At 44.9% G+C, this 12,508-nt stretch overlaps 1 protein-coding gene across 3 annotated transcripts in view; it reads right to left on the bottom strand.

The window, feature by feature from the left end:
* Nucleotides 1-5,550: 5,550 nt before the first annotated feature.
* The window catches only part of ATP6V1H (ATPase H+ transporting V1 subunit H), a 67,504-nt gene continuing 60,546 nt past the window's right edge, over nt 5,551-12,508 (bottom strand). For all 3 annotated transcript variants that reach the window (XM_053248914.1, XM_053248913.1, XM_053248912.1), the window contains one exon: nt 5,551-5,904. In XM_053248914.1, coding sequence (XP_053104889.1) covers nt 5,844-5,904 — 61 coding nt within the window. In that variant the 3' untranslated portion in view covers nt 5,551-5,843. The remainder of the gene's footprint in view (nt 5,905-12,508) is intronic.

Below are 12,508 nucleotides of genomic sequence, written 5' to 3' on the forward strand. Positions count from 1 at the left end.
AACATAGGTATTGGCAATCCCTAATGTTCTTGACAGCAGCATAAAATTTCCAGGCTGGTTATCTGTGAATCAACAGCTGCTGCTGCCTGTATACTAAAAGTAAAGTCTCAAAGGCTAATTTTTCTAAATGAAAACAAAAGCAAAACCCCATGTGACATGTACATTAGTTGCACTTTAAATGGCTCAGAAACTCCATATTAATACAGAGCACAATGATTACTATTGCCCAACCCCAATTCTAAAATAAATTACAAAGGTTCAATTGACAACTGGGATAGATAGGTAGGATCTTCTCAGTTGGGAGTGCTGAATTCCAGAAATGATTTAGTTTGACTTTGTCTTCCTATTGCATTGCCTTAAGACAGTAAAGCCCTTTCCCACAAAAGATAAGACCCTCTTATGGCTGAGGCTGCTATCCTTGGACTATAAAGGAGGGGAGGCATGGGAGGCTGAGGTAAACTGGGAAAGAGTGCTTTAAAATGAGTTTTCTGGACAATGTAATCTCTGCATTTTCTTTTAATGCTGCCAAATAAGAACAATGGCGAACATCCTGAGTAAATTTCTCAATGAGTCTCTCCACATGAGCAGTGTGGAGAGGCTGCAGGGGGGTTGAGGGGAGAGCAGGCTTGACATGAACACGCTGCACATGAACACGTGGATTGGCCGCCCACACGATTACCAGCTCCGTCACAGAGCCAGTAGGGGCGGCAGGGATCGGAGGGCTCCCAACCCCTGGAGGTCCCAGAATGTGGGGCATTCTGGGGAACCCCCCTATGCCAGAAGGTATAGTTGTTGTAGCCTCCTGGTTGGGGGGTCTCCTTGTGTGTAGGTGCGGTGGCACACCTTCAGACAAATGAGGTCAGTGGAGCGTTTTCCCCACTAATCTCATTTAAGGGGGGGGGGGATTAAACGGGCTTGCCGCCGGAAGCCACATAGCTCCTGGCGGTTCATATGTGCACTGGAAACCAGGCTGGGCTCCTTAGGCTTCCTGTGTGTGTGAAAATAGCCACAATGAAAGTCCCATTGAAGTTTACAGGACTGCCATTGAGTAATTTAGTCAGCCATTATTGTTTTCCCCATGAAAGAATGTGCAGCAGTCATTATTCTTAGAAGAAATTTGGCTGAAATGCCCATGGATTGAATTGAGATGTGAAAATTGGGGGAGGGGAACAGGTTTTTCTTCTTTTTCTGGGGAAAATTTTTCTCTCTCAGTTCCTCCCTGCCCCCAAGACGTTCACATCTCTAGTATTGACTCTCCATTTTCACTCAGATGGAGTAAAAATAACAGTAACAATAAAGTACTGTGTATTGTAAAGGTAAAGAGTGCTGCCACGTTGGTTTTGACTCCTGGCAACCACAGAGTCCTATGGTTGTCTTTGGTAGAATGGGGGCGGGGAGTTACCATTGCCTCCTCTTGCACAGTATGAGATTATGCCTTTCAACATCTTCCTACATTGCTGTTGCCCGATATAGGTGTTTCCAGTTGTCTGGGAAACATACCAGTGGGGATTTGAACCGATAACCTCCGGCTTGCTAGTCAAGTCATTTCCCCACTGTGCCATTAGGTGGCTACTGTAGCTGGTGGGGAAAGGAACCGAGGTGGGAGGGTGATGTTTTGCCCTGGCACTTCTATTTCTATAGTGCTTTGTTTGATTGTTTCAGTTTCTAACAGTAGACTGCATGGAGAAATACTTGGTGTATAGTAATAAAACTTTGGTGCAACTGTAAGATCAAGCCTTGAGGCTCTAGGAACTATTTTTCCTCCTTCAGTGAAGTCTGAAAAACAAAATTATTCCACATTACAAACATTTTGCTCTGTCTAATCTGTATCTTGTACATTATGCTTCCACAAATTATTTCAATATGGTGTGGATCTGTTCCAGTCAGTTTGAACCATCTAGGGTCCAAATTAGTTATGCTCCTATGTTTTAGCAATCAATCAATCATAAAAGTTATAAGTTCTGACATTAACCAGCTACAAAATTATATCATAGCTGTTTCTATAATATAGAAACAGCTATAATATATTATATTTATAAGATTAATTATAAGCAAAAAAACCTGCAGGAAAGTTTCTCCAAGCACTATTCATAGTACCAGGAACATATAGGCATGCCAGGATACCTTGTAGACTGGGACCTGAAAACCTGCCTTTTAAATTGAACTCAGTAGTGCTTACTTTCTGATCTTATAGGTGCATAAGATGGCACTGTTCAATTTGGGACAACTTGCAAAGGGGCAAGTTATTTAGAATTGTTCGTGGTGGCATACAAACGCAGGCATTCATTCACTCCTTTCCAGCTCTCACCCATCCCACCACGCAGGATAAACACTTTTTGATAATATTCTTGAGTTGTCTTTTGTATCCAACACTTACAGTTGCTTTTGGATCTGCATTGGAATCTGAAAACTGCGGTGATCTTCAGCATCCTTATTTACAGGTTTCATTCTAGGAAATGTCCCTTGAGAGCTGTTACCATTTCATGATGTTTTCTCCATGTCTCAGTTACTTAACCTGCTTTGAAGTTTTACGTATCTTTTTTCATGTGCTGTTATGCCAGAGGCTCTGGCCTCTCTCTTGATTTGTCATGCTATTGTCAGTCATTATCACATTGCACATGAATCACTTCTCTCCACTGACTCAAGACTTAAAGACTATACATCAATAGACTTAAAGACTATACATCAATCCACTACACTTCTTTCCTAATTCAAAAGCTTATCAAAACAATTTCCATAAATTTGCATTGTTAATACATCCTGGTTGTTGACTTTTTTCCTCCCTACTCTCCTTTTGACAGCCTGATGGAGAATGTGTGTGAGGTCACTTGCACAACATAATTTTTTAAGATGTGAAATTGCACATTCCCATTGCTTAGAATCAAGGTCAAACTGCAAAATCTGACAGACCAACGCACCAGGAGTGCAGTGCACTGAAGGATCCTTCCTCAGCCAGGTGTAGAGATAGGAAGATAGGAAGCTGCCATATACTGTACTTGCCGCCCGGTTCAGTGTATGCTTGGGCTGTATTCATCCCCAACATACACATGACCCTGGCGCCGGGGTTAAGGGCATGCTCACGCCCTTAACCCTGGCTAACGGCCCAGGTAGAAAGTTGGGTGGGGCACAAGGGCAGCACCAGGATCAGGATCAAGCCCGGCATTACACATGAGCAGGCTAGCCCAGGCTGGGCTACCCTAGCCTAAGCTGCTTGTGTGAATGTGCTTAAGTTCTTTTTCACTCTCTAGAAATAGGTTAGGCTTGCAACCCTTTCAGGCTGTGCACACAAGCAGCCCTACCTGGGTATGGTTGCTCATGTGCACTGCCAGGATTGAGCCCAATCCCAGTGCAGCCTCTACCAAATGCCTAGGCTTTTTATCCGAGCGTTTACCTGGATTAAAGGGTGCAGGTGTGCCCTCCACCCCAGGTCCAGGGTCATGTGTATGCTTGGACTGTGTCGGGTACCTAGATACACGGAGTCGGATGCCTAGAACACCCAACTCATGGGGGAATCCCTAAATGCACCCCGCTTCTTGCACAGTACGTTTAGGGATTCCTCGAGGCTGGGGCTCATTTTCCAGTGATTGTCTGTGGGAAAGTAGGCTCATCCTTGCCTTCCCCCTGCCTGCACTTCCCACCCTCTCATGGTTGTGTGCACAAACTCTATCTTGTAAACTAGGGGTGTCAAACCTAATCAGGTGGTGGGCCGGATTTGTTTCAAATCCACCTCTGGGGGCCACAGAAAAATAGAACTAAAGGTTATATAGGTCTGTTCTTCCTCCGTGGATGCTTGCCTCATGCCATCTTCCTCCCCCTCCTTCTTTTCTCTCTCTCCTGCTTCCTCCCATTCCCCCTTTATCCTCCACTCAGTGGTGTTTGGAGAGGGTGCTTGACACCACCCTCAGTCTTCCTCTTTTCTTCTCCTCCCCCCAATTCTCTTCTTTCCTCCCCTTCCCCTCCCTTGTCCTCCACCCACTTGTGCTAGGAGAGGGCATCTCATGACACCTTTTGTCTTCCTCCTCCTCCTATTCTCTCAGCACTCTGATGATGTGGCGGGGGGAGGGTGGTGGTGGGGGTGGAAGCAAGCAAACAAGACATGGCAAATTGGAGAAATGCCACAGCTTTGGCACGCATGGGAGAGAGAAATACCAGTGCTGAGAGCAGCAAGTGGCGGCAAGCAAGCAAGCAAGCTGAGGCAAGTAGAAGGAAATGTTGCCACTTTGGGAGCAGCAGAGTGGGGGGAGAAATGTGACAGCTGCTCAGTTTGCTAACCCTTGCTCATCAGCCGGACATCTGAGTTCTGGGGGCCAGATCCTACTCACAGGCTGTATGTTTGACACCCCTGTTGTAAACCTTTAAGGGAATTAAAGGAATAATTTTGCAAAGCGAATAAGAACACTTCTTGCGTAACGAGCATGAAGGTCTTGACACAATTTAATTGAAAAAGACCTTCTTAAAAGATGAGCAGTGCAGCTAATAAAGCAAGGGGAAGATATTCTGGAGCATACTCTTCCATATTGAGCAAAACCACATTATATGTATATCCTTTACAGGGATGAAAACCATCACATCTATTTAAATAGAAGAGTTGAGCATGCACTTAAATTTTCCCCATTTAAATTAATTGGACTCAGAAGTGCTAAACTCCACTGGACTATATTCAGTGGCTGATATCCTAATGAAACATGTGTGCTTTAAAGGACGGTGGGGATGCAACAGGAGCCCTCATGCAACTCCCCTGTTCTCTGAGGGACAGCAATGCATTCCCGATTTTAAAGAGCCCTTCCGGAGCATGGGGGGCTCTGGAAGTCCAATAATTATTGTGGACTAGTGCAATGGTTCGTGGGGGGAATGGGAGAATTGCACAAGGGCTCCTGTCATGTCCCCGCTCTTTGTTACCCACTTCATTAGTTGGCACACCAGCCACTAGCCTTATCACTGCAGAATTGGGGAGCAAAACAGAAAACATTGACAAGTTAAGTATAGCCCCATGGCCTGCTAACTTGCCTGGCCTAATCTATTGAAAGTTCCAAGATCATAGCAAGGCTGAAGATAATAGTGAGTTCCAGAAAAATGAGGAACACACTCTTTTCCTTAATTCTATGAAGCTGATAAATTCTTCTGCTGTTGTTTTGTGCTACATGTCACATATGTGATCCGCAAACAAGGTAATATTGAGTAAAATATTATGCTAATAAATTAAACTTAAGCTTCAGCTGGGAGAAACACAAACCTCACTTTCCTTACTTACAGAATTAATCACATTCTAGCTTTAAGCAATTACCACCAAGTACAAAGGAGCTGTGGATTATCACTAACTAGGGAAGGCAACCTTTTTTAAAATTTAAGACAGACAAGTTCTTGTTTGTCAATTTATTAATAATATTTCACAGATATTAACTGCTCAGCAAGGTTGACGAATTGGTCTTACAGCTTAATTTTCATACAGCTTTAAGAATCGCTCTGCTGAAAAAATTACTTGATCAGGGATTTTGCAAAGTAAACAATTAAGAACAAGTGGAGAACAACAGGCAACATTGAGGCAATTAATGATATGGAATGATTATTCTTTAATGCTTTGTCATATTTGGAGACAATAAATACATATAATAAAGGCAATATATATCAGCTATATTTCTTGCATATTTTCACAATACAGAAGGACATCAGCTAGCAAACTCAGAAACCTGTTCACTAGACATGAAGTTTTACTCCAGGCAGCAATACTGGAAGAATAATCAAGAAGAAATCTACACAATAGCAGGGCAGGCAGTGAGGATTGCAATCACATCGCACTTCAAGGTCACTACTGTAACTCCAGTTAAACCCACCAAAGTAGCATCTCAGCTTCGTGCTGTGGCTGTTTGAGGCTGTTCTGACTGTAGCTGTTTCCCAAGATACTCCCTGAAAGAAAATGGGTATGGGCGTTGGAAAGGGGAGGGGGAGAGAGAGAGAGAGAGAACTTTAAAATGCTGAAGAAAAGCAAAATTCTAGTCAGAAATAAGTGAAGTTTATGGGTCACAAAACAATAATCACAATGGAAAACAACTATGTCAGGTTTGTCTAAGTCGGTACCAACAGTTCAAGAAGATGCCAGTTAAATTATAAATAAAATAACAGAATTATTCTACAATAAATAGTTCAAATTCCAGAACAGAAGTGCGTGGACAGAAGCCAGCTTCCTAAACAATATAGCGCATGTGCTGGTTAAAAAAAGTGCATTCCCACTTCTGAAGCAAGGAGGCATGTTTTCACCAATTCCCCGCTTCTTCCTGAAGCACACCATGTGACCCAGAAGTAGGTCCTTGAGGGCTGTGTAGTGTTAATTAGCATATCAGTCAGAATGTTATCTGGCACTGTAAATTGTCGTTCCTAACCAATCTATTTCACCAAATGCATCATGGACACACTACAGAATAAAATTGCATAAACAAAGTGAGCAGTAAATATAATGAGAAAATGAAATGAAGGCACATGATGTTTACTTTTTGATACTGTTGAATCTAGACATATTCTCCTCAAATCCTCATTTAAGCCCCTCAAAAAGCTATCTAGAAATCAGTCACTGCTTTTATACCACCACATCCAGCACTGGAGCACATACAAAGTATAAAGGTGATTGTCTAAAGGTATTCACCATTCTTGAATCAGTACTAAGCACTAGGGATGTGCACGAAGCCGGCACGTCGGAGACTTCCAGTTATATCTGGACAATGGGGTGGCAGGGAGGTAGGCTGCCGCCCCAATGGGTTTTTACGAAAACAGACGCCGGTGGGGGAAAGCAGCAGAAGGGATAAGTGTACCCTCCCCTGCTCTTAAAGCAGCAGCAGCCCCGCCTCCTTCGAGCCTCCCCACCGCAGTTCCGTGCACATCCCTACTAAGCACATAAAGCAAGACTTCATATATGTGTATCAAATATATACAGCCAAAAGGAAGGAAGCCTGTCTATGGTATCCTCTTTGCTACTTGATTCACAGATAGCAGTTCTAACCAGAAGTGCCTTATATGTGTTGCCAGCACTGCTATTCTGCAGGCTCCCAGGAGCCTCTCTGCTTATGTCTGGAACTACAGGCTTATAGCTCCCACTCTTATTTATTGATTTGATTTGATTTCTATACCGCCCTTCCAAAATGGCTCAGGTTGGTTTATAATTAAAACAAACCACTAAAACAGCAAAGAGCTAAAACAAATTATAAAACAACATAACAATTAACAATTTAAAAACATTTTTAAACAACAATTAAACTATTACAGTGATTAAAATCCCAAAATCAGGTTTTTAATTTTAAAATAAACCAGATATTAAAACCCCCAAAATTTAGGAAGCTGACAAAGCTTGGGTGAAAAGATGGGTTTTCAGGTGTTTTTTGAAAATTGCCAGAGATGGGGAGGATCGTATCTCAGCAGGGAGCGCATTCCACAATCTCGGGGCAGCGACCGAGAAGGCACATATCTGTGTGGCCACCGAAACGAGTTGGTGGTAACTGGAGATGGACCTCCTCAGATGACCTAAATGGGCAGCGGGGCTCATAACGAGGAAGACACTCTCTTAGATACCCAGGGCCTAAGCCGTTTAGGGCTTTGTAAGTTATAACAAGCACTTTGTATTTTGTCCGGAAACCTATTGGCATCCAGTGTAACTCCATCAGTAAAGGAGTAACATGGTCTGTCCGAGATGACCCAGAGACCAACCTGGCTGCCGCGTTCTGAACCAACTGAAATTTCCAGACTACGTACAAAGACAGGCCCACGTAGAGTGCATTACAAAAGTCAAGTCTGGAGATCACCAACAGATGTACCACAGTTTTGAGGTCATTGATCTCGAGAAACGGGCACAGCTGGCGTATCAGCTGAAACTGATAGAAAGCACCCCTGCCACCACCTCAACCTGAGAAACCAGGGAGAGGTATGAATCCAGAAGTACTCCCAGACTACAAACCTGTTCCTTTTGGGGAAGTGTGACCCCATCTAGAACAGGCAGATCAAAATCATCTCTAGAGTTCTGACCCCGCACAATAAGTACCTCCATCTTATCTGGATTCAGCTTCAGTTTGTTCTCCCTCATCCAGCTCATTACTGCTTCCAGTCAGGCATTTAGGGAGGATATGCCAGCTCCTGAAGAAGTTGACATGGAGAAGTAGATCTGAGTGTCATCAGCGTACTGGTAACACCCAGCTCCAAATCCCCTGATGATCTCTCCCAGTGGTTTCATGTAGATGTTAAAAAGGATTGGAGAAAGTATGGAGCCTTGAGGGACACCATACTTAAGCTCAGATTTTGAAGAGCAACAGTCTCCAATCAACACCATCTGGAATCTGTCCAAGAGGTAGCAGCGGAACCACTGTAAAACAGTGCCTCCCACCCCCAACACTCTCAGATGTTCCAGAAGGATACTATGGTCGATAGTATCGAAAGCCACCAAGAGATCCAAGAGGACCAACAGAGTCACACTTCCTCTGTCAATTGCCAATTGGAGATCATCCATCAGGCCAACAGAAACAGTCTCCACCCCGCAGCCCACCCGAAAACCAGTTTGAAATGGGTCTAGATAATCAGTTTCCTCCAAGACCTCCTGGAGCTGAGAGGCCACCACCCTCTCAATTACCTTGCCCGGCCATGGGAGTTTGGAAACAGGCCTATAATTGCTCAACTCTGAGGGATCGAATGCAGGCTTCTTTAGAAGAGGTCTAATGATTGCCTCCTTAAGACAAGGAGGCATCCTGCCCTCCCTCAGAGAAGCATTTATGATTTCCACCAGGCTGTTTACAACAGCAACCTCTCTGCTAGATCGAACAAGCCATGTTGGACAAGGGTCAAGAGTAGGCCTCACTGCTCCAAGCAGCTTGTCCACATCCTCAGGAGTCACAAACTGAAACCGATCCAGTCGGATCACATAAGAGGAGTCGTTGGGCACCTCCAGCTCAGACACCAAATTAATTGTGAAGTCTCCATCTAGGTTGGCCCGAAACCGAGATATTTTATCTGTGAAAAACTCTTTAAACACATCACAGCGGGTAACTGATGACTCCAAATTCTGGTTCAAGGGAGCGGGGGCAGATACTAATCCCCTCACAACCCTGAACAACTCTGCTGGACGTGAATTCGCAGAGGCAATACGGGCAGAAAAGAACCACCACTTTGCCGCACATATTGCTTGAGCATAGATCTTTAGATGTGCTCTATGTCGCAATCTGTCAGATTCGAGTCGAGTCTTCCTCCAGCTGCGCTCCAGTCGCCTACCTTGCCGTTTCAGTCCCCATAGATCTTCTGTATACCAAGGGGCCAAATATGAAGCGGGTCAGAGGGGATGCTTGGGAGCAATTGTGTCTACTGCCCTGGTGAGCAAGTTGTTCCAATTCTCAACCAGGGCATCAACAGGATCACCAGCAAAGCCAACATTAAATCCCTTCTTGGAATCTTAATGGATCCAATAACCTCTTTGGGCGGACCATTCTAATGGGCCCTGTGCCCCTGCGGAGGTGGGAAGTGGCTGTACGTCCAACCTTAACCAGATGGTGGTCCGTCCATGACAATGGGGAAACCACAGGAGTCCCCACCCACAGAACACCACCCTGATCAGAGTAAAATACCAAATCAAGCGTGTGACTTACAATATGCGTCGGTCCAGAGACCACTTGGGATAGGCCCATAGTTGTCATGGCCGCTATGAACTCCTGAGCTACCCCGGACAGATTGGTCCCAAAATGAACATTGATGTCCCCCAGCACCAAGAGTCTGGGAGAATCCAACGCGAGTTCCGCGACCTAGTCCATGAGCTCAGTAAGGGATTCCTCTGGGCAGCGGAGCGATCGGTACACCAACAGAAGTCCCAATCTATCCCTGGTCCCCAAACTCAAGTACACACATTCAATATGGATACCCTGACTCTTAACATGATCAGGAGTCTCACGGGATTGTGGGCTCCCCATTTGTTAGCATATTGGGAACAGGTCTCTTAGCAGGCAGTGGGACGGTCGCCCCCAGATTCAACAGCTGCCAAGTGAATTGAAAGGGGATTAGCCTCGCATCTTTCCCTCCATTAGGGAACATCTAAGTAGACTGGAGTTAGCTTTCGCATTAGCCCCACGCTCAAGGTCTTTCTATCAGAAGATTGACCCTTTACTTCCCCCTCCTCTGCAGTTGCCTTAAACAATACGAATACTAATCACTTCAGCAGGAAAGTCAGATAATAGGGATGTGCATGGAACCCTGCCTCCGTGGTTCAAAGGTGGTGGGAGTGCCTCTTTAAGGGTGGGGGAGGGTGCACTCACCCCTCTCACCGCTTTTCCACCGCCAGCACCATTTGTTCCTTAAAACCTTCAGGGCGGCAGTGTTCCTCCCTGCCACCACGTTGCCCTCATCGGCCGGAAGTACTGGGTGGGCATGTGCACGTCAGACGGGCATGCACATGCACACAACAGATGCACATGCACCCGATATTTCCAGCCACTTCCGACCGAGGGGGGAAATGGGGCAGGGAGGTACGCTGCCGCCCTGAAGGTTTTTAGGAACAAACGGTGCTGGTGGCGGGGGGGGGAGCGGGGGGAGAGGTGAGTGCACCCTCCCCCGCCCTTAAAGCGCCAACCCACGAGGCCTTCGAACCAGCCCCATGTTTGAACCTGTTTGGAGGCCCGTAAAAGGCCTCCAAACAGGTTCATGCACATCCCTATCAGATAATGCATTGCAAACGCAACTCCCTTTCCCATCACAAGAGAGCTAAGTGGGCAATAGGAACTCAGAGGTGCTCTCATTAAAGTTACTGATTGGTTTACCAGGTCCTTCTGACCCGAGAGATATCGTCCTGACATGATCATACCACTGTGTTTTACTCAAGCACAGAAAACAAAGACAATGGATCATTTATTTCCCTTCTCAGGAAGAAGGAACAGGCAGTATTTTGCCTCAGGGCCCATTTGGGGCTAAACTAGGCCTGGTTTCTTGAACCAGTGTGTTTCATTTGGTCTCTATATGTCTGGGCGACAGATTTAACACCCTCCACTACACCAGGCCGTGTCCTACTCATAGTGCCATTCATGCTTCCAGCCTCCAGATCAGCCTTCCTTGCTAGCTTGATCTACCCAGCTTGCCTCACTGCTACAAGAAGCTGGGTGCACAAAAATAGACACCTTTTGGATTTACCCTTTCTGCCCTACCTCCGAGCTGCTTTGGTTATCCGCTATGGTCTGGTTCCATCCCTGAGGAAAGAGGTCCTTTGGATGACACGAGGGTCCAATCGCTACTAAAGGTTGTATGCGGTTGTATAATAATCACTGCACCCCTCTGGGCTCTCCCTATCCCTGCTCTTCAAAAATCAAAAAACCTGTTTCTCTAAAGCCTCCTTTTCTCTAGCCAGCCAGGAAGTCATTTAAATTAGACACGAAGCTAGATTGCTTCTTTGCAGTTATCTAGTTAATATCTGTAACATGTTTTTAGTATTAAATATTGCTTTAGTCAATTCTCTTTTTCTGCTGTACCCCAGAACTTTGCACAAAAATTGTTCTGATGTGGAACTGATCCATCCCAGCTCGCTGATTCCCCACACAAAGCCCGAAAGCATTTAAGGGTGTTCACCAATCAACCCGGAGCAGTTCCATTAACATATGAGCTTCAACTGGTGAGATGACTAGAACATCTCCTCAGTACCTGGTTTCCATTCTCCGTTCACTGGCAATTGTGTTTATTGGGCTGTCCTTACGTATGGTTTGGAAACTTCAGTTAGCACAGAATGTAGCAGTTCATTTATTGATAGAAAAACACAGAGGAGATCCAATTCTTCCTGTGCAAATGTGGGTACACTGATGGCTTATTTGCTTTCGGAGAATTCAAAATTTTGGTGCTTACCTTTATGCCCTTAAGCCTGCATACCTTACAGTATGTGCAACTTCTCCTCATTCATATGTATGAATGTATGTGTGTACACACACAGAGCTCATTGTTCACCGAGATGTCTATATTATATATATTTTGGGATTTCTTTTCCAAGGCCCCTGAAGCCAAAATCATTATTTTGGCCCCTGGAGCCAGAACCAGCACCACCATTATTCCTCTCTCCCTAGTCCCCCCCCCCAACCTGTTTTATTTAAGAAACACAATTATGCTGGGATAACAATATGCACATCATAATTTTCACTCACCACATTTCCAGTTTGTGGTAGCTGCTTCTGCAATGGATTTCACATACCCACACATCTCAAAAGAAAGCAGTTCTAGCTGTTCAGCACATATTCACCCAGAACTGTCACCTGCTGAAGTCACTTAAATGCCATAAAAAGCAGGGCAAATCTCAAAAGATGCTATGAACTATTTTAATAGAGTAACATTCCAAAAGATTCACAGAGCATAACAAGTTTCAATTGTGAAATGTCACTCTTTGAGGCATTGACTCGAAGTCTCTCTCTTCTGCATGCTTATGAATACTTTTAAAGTAGGGTTTGTGTGACCTCCTTGTCACAACAAACCTAATCATCTCAGAACTCCTGAATGAGAATGTTTTGAGTCAAGACCATGT

The sequence above is a fragment of the Hemicordylus capensis genome, chromosome 4 (assembly GCF_027244095.1).
Source record: "Hemicordylus capensis ecotype Gifberg chromosome 4, rHemCap1.1.pri, whole genome shotgun sequence".
NCBI lineage: Eukaryota > Metazoa > Chordata > Lepidosauria > Squamata > Cordylidae > Hemicordylus > Hemicordylus capensis.